This window comes from Bombina bombina, chromosome 12 (genome assembly GCF_027579735.1).
Source record: "Bombina bombina isolate aBomBom1 chromosome 12, aBomBom1.pri, whole genome shotgun sequence".
In the NCBI taxonomy this organism is placed as follows: Eukaryota; Metazoa; Chordata; class Amphibia; order Anura; family Bombinatoridae; genus Bombina; species Bombina bombina.
The window spans coordinates 51,269,194-51,276,693 of record NC_069510.1 but is presented as its reverse complement, the minus strand read 5'-3'; the positions used below and the strand labels follow the sequence as shown (position 1 = coordinate 51,276,693).

General features: G+C 36.9%; 1 protein-coding gene across 1 annotated transcript in view; it reads left to right on the top strand.

Annotated features, from left to right (window-relative positions):
• ABCA2 (ATP binding cassette subfamily A member 2) overlaps positions 1-7,500 on the top strand; it is a 312,411-nt gene that overhangs the window by 253,122 nt on the left and 51,789 nt on the right. The window contains 1 exon segment of the mRNA XM_053695443.1: positions 579-699. Within this exon segment, the coding sequence (XP_053551418.1) occupies positions 579-699 (121 nt within the window).

The window sequence follows — 7,500 nt, the reverse complement described above, 5'->3', positions numbered from 1 at the left end:
TTAAAGTAAGGAGTCATTTGTGTCGGGATTTATTGTATTAAAGGGATATTAACCACCTCTTGATTTGGGGTTACAAAAAGATGTGCTTTGTCCCACACTCCCTAGAGGAGCCAAAAGCAAGTTTTCAAAATGCTGTAAATGAGCTAATCCATCTATTATCATCTATTATTATTATTATTATCATGTATTTGTAGAGCGCCAACAGGTTCCGCAGTGCTTTTTGCTGCATTTTGAAGAAAACCTTTGTTCCAGAATTTGAAGCAATTATTATTTTTTTATTACAAAAATTAGGTGTTTGATGTCCCTTTAAGTGTCATCTCTGTCCAGTGTGTATGTTTCCTATTGTAGTCAGTGACATTAAACCTTCCGTAGGGACACTTTATTCTTACAGATTATCTATAACCCAGTTAAACCAGTATATTTACGCTAAACTCCATAAGAATCAACATTTGAGTGTTAATATTGGAATACTAGAATGTGTGGTACTTAAAATGTGCCAATGCGTCATTATTACCTGCGCAGCTTTATCTCGCTAGATCTAGGCACCTTTGATAGTCTGCTGTTTTTTTCTTTGTCAGCACTTGGACCAAAGCCTGAAGGAGTTGGAGCTCACAAGCTTTGGACTGATGGACACAACCCTTGAAGAGGTTTTCCTGAAGGTGTCAGAAGAAGACCATTCTCTAGAGAACAGTGATGCAGGTAGATACCAAACCATCATATATAATGGAGTACAAAATTTTTGATGTGTGTCACAGCATTAAAGGAACACGAAATCCATGTTTTTTCTTTTGAGATTCACATAGAGCACACCATTTTACAAAGTTTCCAATTTACTTTTATTATCAAAATTGCATTTTTGTTCTCATTGTATTTTTTGTTGAAGAGGATACCTAGGTTGGTAGCGAGCTTGTGTCTGGAACTCTGAATGTATACAAAACACTGCTGCCATCTAGTGGTAATAGAAATGTATATATTTTTTAAAAGCATTCCTATAAAACTGCTGCCATATAATAATAATAACTAGTATTTATATAGCGCCTTTCTCCCAGTGGGACTCAAAGCGCTTTTTCAGCGCTCGCTCTCGGAATTAACCAAATTGGCAGCTGAATAGTAATAGTTGTTATGAGACACACAAGTGCACACTCCTGATTTTCAACAAGGGATACAAAGAGAACAAAGTTAATTTGACAATTTAGAAATAAATTGGATTTTTTAAAATTATTTTACTCTGAATAATGAAAGAAGAAATTGGAATCTGATGTCCTTTTTAACTCGAAAGCCGTATGTTATGTTTATGAATACAATTGAACACTTTTTTGCATGATAAATATATTAATGATGTTGAAACCGATGATGGAAACCATCAGGAAATACACGTTTGTGCACAAAGACGTTGCTCATTGGCTGATAAGGAAGATTTACACAGCTATGTTGGTGGACTGTAACACGCCTCCCTCTGCATAAAAGCAAAAACTAATAAAAGCTGTAACACAATTTACATGCAACAAAGTCAAACAATAAAATGTTATGCCACTTTAAACATCACAAAGGGGCCTAGAATATTAAGGGACAGTCTACACCTATACAAACATTCGCCCATACCTTAGATCCAGTGCCGATTTTCATAACTCACCCCTTCAACCCTAACGAGTCAGCGACACAACTGAAGTTATTTGAAATCAAAAGTTTGATTTTGACAGTTAGAAATGGCCGCCCAGCTCCGCCTAAGAACGACATCGTAGACTGTGTTCATTTCAATGGTCCAATCAAAAGTGGATCACCAGTTAAAATTCTGTCTCCCGCTTTTGTTATTTTGCGCATGCGCACCAGTAGTGGAACCAGAAATCCGGAACCAAAACATCTCAAACAGTGAGCTTAGACATATTCCGCTTCCTCACTTCCCTAAAGATGCGCAGGCGTGTTTTGAGAATATCGACGTCACTTGGTGCTACATGCACGAGTACTAGCTAGAAAAAGAACACCACGATAAGGTAGGAGAAGAAGGGATTGGGCGGTGTTTGTCGGCCATTTTTAACTAATAAAATCAAACTTTTTTATTTCAAATAACTTCAGTTGTGTCGCTGACTCGTTAGGGTTGAAGGGGTAAGTTATGAAAATCGGCACTGGATCTAAGGTATGGGCGAATGTTTGTATATGTGTAGACTGTCCCTTTAAGGCTTTGTCCTATATATTCTGTGAAAATGTTTGTTCAATTTATAAATTCCCTACTTGTAAAGATTAAATATACCATACTTAGACCCCAGCTGAGTTTTAAAATCTATATCACAAATAGAATTTGAATTTGGAGTGCTAATTTAGGATAGTATGACAATATTAATCACTATTTAGCCCCCCCCCCCCCATGTTAATTGTCACCTTTAAAACCACATCATATTTCTATCTAACTTAAAGGGACAGTCTACTCCTTAGTCATCTTTAAGTCTTACTTTAGATTAAGCTGCAAATAGCCTCCTTCACCACTTTCTATATAATGCAGCAAGAATGGTAAAAAAAAAAGTTATTTTAAGATGAGTATCGTTTCTGGCCACTTTGAAATTGCTGCCAAGCTCCACCCACTGATGACAACATGATCTGGGCTGCATCTAGGCACTCTGTTGAATCCAACTAGTGAGTCATTTGTGATTGGAAACCATATGCAACCCAGATTGTGATGTTGTTAGTGGGCGGAGCTTGGCAGCCATTTCAAAGTGACCAGAAACAATATTAATTTTAAAGTAAAATGTTTACCGTTCCTTCTGCATGATATAGAAAGCAGGAGGATATTTGCAGCATACAAGGACATGAAACACATATTTTTTCTTTTAGGGCATACTTGAAACCCAGGACATACTTGAAAAGGAGAGAAATCTCAATGTATCCTTCCTGGTAAAATATTTTATAAATAAATAAATTATTCAGATAGAGAATACAATTTTAAACAACATTGCAATTTACTTCTATTTTCTAATTTGCTTCATTCTCTTGATATCCATTGTTGAAAAGCATATCTAGATAAGCTCAGTAGCTGCTGATTGGTGGTTGCACATAGATTCCTCGTGTGATTGGCTCACCCATGTGCACTGCTATTTCTTTTACAAAGGATATCTAAAGAATGAAGCAAATTAGATAATAGAAGTAAATAGCAATGATGTTTAAAATTGTATTCTCTAGTTGAATCATGAAAGAAAATGTTGGGTTTCACGTCCCTTTAATCTAAGGTAAGACTTTAAGATGACTAAAGTGTAGACTGTCCCTTTATTAAACCATCATCTTCTGGGTGACTTTTGCACATACCAAAGCACCCCAGGAGATGGCGCTACTCAGCAATAAGATAGCTTCAACGTAAAGCTAAGCTGTTTGTAGCTGTTGACTAAGTTCAGAATAAAATAACATTCGGCTAGATTACGAGTCTTGCGTTAGCCTTAAAAAGCAGCGTTGAGAGGTCCCAACGCTGCTTTTTAACACCCGCTGGTATTACGAGTCTGGCAGGTACAGTTGTACCGCTCACTTTTCTTCCGCGACTCGAGCATACCGCAAATCCCCTTACGTCAATTGCGTATCCTATCTTTTCCATGGGATTTGCCTAACGCTGGTATTACGAGTCTTGGAAGAAGTGAGCGGTACAGCCTCTCCTGTCAAGACTTCTACCGCATTTAAAAGTCAGTAGTTAAGAGTTTTATGGGCTAACGCCGGAACATAAAACTCTTAACTAAAGTTCTAAAAAGTACACTAACACCCATAAACTACCTATTAACCCCTAAACCGAGCCCCCCCCCCCCCCACATCGGAAACACTAAAATAAATATATTAACCCCTAATCTGCCGACTGGACATCGCCGCCACTTTAATAAATATATTAACCCCTAAACCGCTGCACTCCCGCCTCGCAAACACTAGTTACATTTTATTAACCCCTAATCTGCCGTCCCTAACATCGCAGACACCTACCTACATTTATTAACCCCTAATCTGCCACCCCCAACGTCGTCGCTACTATATTAAAGGTATTAACCCCTAAACCTAAGTCTAAACCTAACCCTAACCCCCCCTAACTTAAATATAATTTAAAATAATCTAAATGAAATTACTACAATTAAATAAATTAATCCTATTTAAAACGAAATACTTACCTGTAAAATAAACCCTAAGCTAGCTACAATATAACTAATAGTTACATTGTAGCTAGCTTAGGGTTTATATTTATTTTACAGGCAACTTTGTATTTATTTTAACTAGGTACAATAGTTATTAAATAGTTATTAACTATTTAATAACGTCCTAGTTAAAATAAAGACAAATATACTTGTAAAATAAATCCTAACCTAAGTTACAATTACACCTAACACTACACTATCATTAAATAAATTACCTAAACTACCTACAATTAATTACAATTAAATTCAATAAACTAAAGTACAAAAAAACCCCCACTAAATTACAGAAAAAAAAAGAATTACAATTTTTTTAAACTAATTACACCTAATCTAATCCCCCTAATAAAATAAAAAGCCCCCCAAAATAATAAAATGCCCTACCCTATACTAGATTACAAATAGCCCTTAAAAGGGCCTTTTGCGGGGCATTGCCCCAAAGTAATCAGCTCTTTCACCTGTAAAAAAAAAATACAATACCCCCCCAACATTAAAACCCCCCACCCACACACCCAACCCTACTCTAAAACCCACCCAATCCCCCCTTAAAAAAACCTAACACTACCCCCCTGAAGATCTCCCTACCTTGAGCCGTCTTCACCCAGCCGGGCACAAGTGGACCTCCAGAGGGGCAGAAGTCTTCATCCGATCCGGGCAGAAGAGGTCCTCCAAGCGGCAGAAGTCTTCATCCAGGTGGCATCTTCTATCTTCATCCATCCGGAGCGGAGCAAGTCCATCTTCAAGCCAGCCGACGCGGAGCCATCCTCTTCAAACGACGTCCTAACACTGAATGAAGGTTCCTTTAAATGACATCATCCAAGATGGCGTTCCTTGAATTCCGATTGGCTGATAGGATTCTATCAGCCAATCGGAATTAAGGTAGGAAAAATCCTATTGGCTGATTGGATCAGCCAATAGGATTGAGCTCACATTCTATTGGCTGATTGGAACAGCCAATAGAATGCAAGCTCAATCCTATTGGCTGATCCAATAAGCCAATAGGATTGAACTTCAATCCTATTGGCTGATTGGATCAGCCAATAGGATTTTTCCTACCTTAATTCCGATTGGCTGATAGAATCCTATCAGCCAATCGGAATTCAAGGAACGCCATCTTGGATGACGACATTTAAAGGAACCTTCATTCAGTGTTAGGACGTCGTTTGAAGAGGATGGCTCCGCGTTGGCTGGCTTGAAGATGGATCTGCTCCGGATGGATGAAGATAGAAGATGTCGCCTGGATGAAGACTTCTGCCGCTTGGAGGACCTCTTCTGCCCAAATCGGATGAAGACTTCTGCCCCTCTGGAGGTCCACTTGTGCCCGGCTGGGTGAAGACGGCTCAAGGTAGGGAGATCTTCAGGGGGATAGTGTTAGGTTTTTTTAAGGGGGGATCGGGTGGGTTTTAGAGTAGGGTTGGGTGTGTGGGTGGTGGGTTTTAATGTTGGGGGGGTATTGTATTTTTTTTACAGGTGAAAGAGCTGATTACTTTGGGGCAATGCCCAGCAAAAGGCCCTTTTAAGGGCTATTTGTAATTTAGTATAGGGTAGGGAATTTTATTATTTTGGGGGGCTTTTTTATTTTATTAGGGGGATTAGATTAGGTGTAATTAGTTTAAAAAAATTGTAATTCTTTTTTTTTCTGTAATTTAGTGTTTGTTTTTTTCGTAATTTAGTTTATTGAATTTAATTGTAATTAATTGTAGGTAGTTTAGGTAATTTATTTAATGATAGTGTAGTGTTAGGTGTAATTGTAACTTAGGTTAGGATTTATTTTACAGGTATATTTGTATTTATTTTAACTAGGTAGTTATTAAATAGTTAAAAACTATTTAATAACTATTGTATCTAGTTAAAATAAATATAAAGTTGCCTGTAAAATAAATATAAACCCTAAGCTAGCTACAATGTAACTATTAGTTATATTGTAGCTAGCTTAGGGTTTATTTTATAGGCAAGTATTTAGTTTTAAATAGGATTAATTTATTTAATTATGGTAAATTTATTTCTTTTAATTTAAATTATATTTAAGTTGGGGGGGTTAGGGTTAGACTTAGGTTTAGGGGTTAATAAATTTATTATAGTGGCGGCGACGTTGGCGGAGGCATTTTAGGGGTTAATAAATTGAATATAGTTGCGGCGACGTTGGGGGGGCAGATTAGGGGTTAATAAATATAATGTAGGTGTCGGCGATGTTGGGGGCATCAGATTAGGGGTTCATAGGGATAATGTAGGTGGCGGCGGTGTCCAGAGCGGCAGATTAGGGGTTAATAATATAATGTAGGTGTCAGCGATGTCGGGAGCGGCAGATTAGGGTTTAATAAGTGTAAGATTAGGGGTGTTTAGACTCAGGGTTCATGTTAGGGTGTTAGGTGTAGACATAAATGTATTTTCCCCATAGGAAACAATGGGGCTGCGTTAGGAGCTGAACGCTGCTTTTTTGCAGGTGTTAGGTTTTTTTTCAGCCAGCTCAGCCCCATTGTTTTCTATGGGGAAATCGTGCACAAGCACGTTTTGCCAGCTCACCGCTGACTTAAGCAACACTGGTATTGAGGTGAGATGTGGAGCTAAATTTTGCTCTACGCTCACCTTTTTGCGGCTAACGCCAGGTTTAAAAAAACCTGTAATGCCAGCGTTGTCTTAAGGAAGCGGTGGGAAAAAAGGCTCGTTAGCACCGCACCCCTGTTACCGCAAAACTCGTAATCTAGGCGATTGTAAGCAAAAAATATCAACAATACATATAAAATTAGCAATTATATGTTAAAATATTTTTGCATTAAAAATGTTGTTAAAATTGCTTACATATAATATCAAAGTAACTTGCATTAAAACACCCATTTTGATAACAATTTTATCTTTTTTTTTTCTCTTTTCGCAACACATAATGTATAATTATTATCTTTTTAAAACTTGCTCAATAATGGTTGATACCTAAGTTTTTCCATAGAAAACCTTTTTTTCCCCTATAAATAATAACTGTGTTTTTTCCCCACATATATAGATTTTTTTTTTATTTCACATATTTACACATAATTCACATAGTGGTTCTCACATACTTTTCAAATTACCTTGAAGTCTCATCACTATCAATAAATAATGTATTAATATAAATTTAAAGTAAAAAAACAAAAACAAAACAGGTTTATTCAAATTGATGACAAAGAACAAATTGGTAACTTGCTGATTGCTTAAAGGGACATGAAACACAAAATGTTTCTTTTATGGTTCATAAAAGAATACAATTCTAAACAATAATCCAATTTACTTACTTTTATTTAATTTGCTTTAGTCTTAAGATATCCTTTGTTGAAGAAATAGCAATGCAATGCAATCTTTGTGCAGCTACTAATCA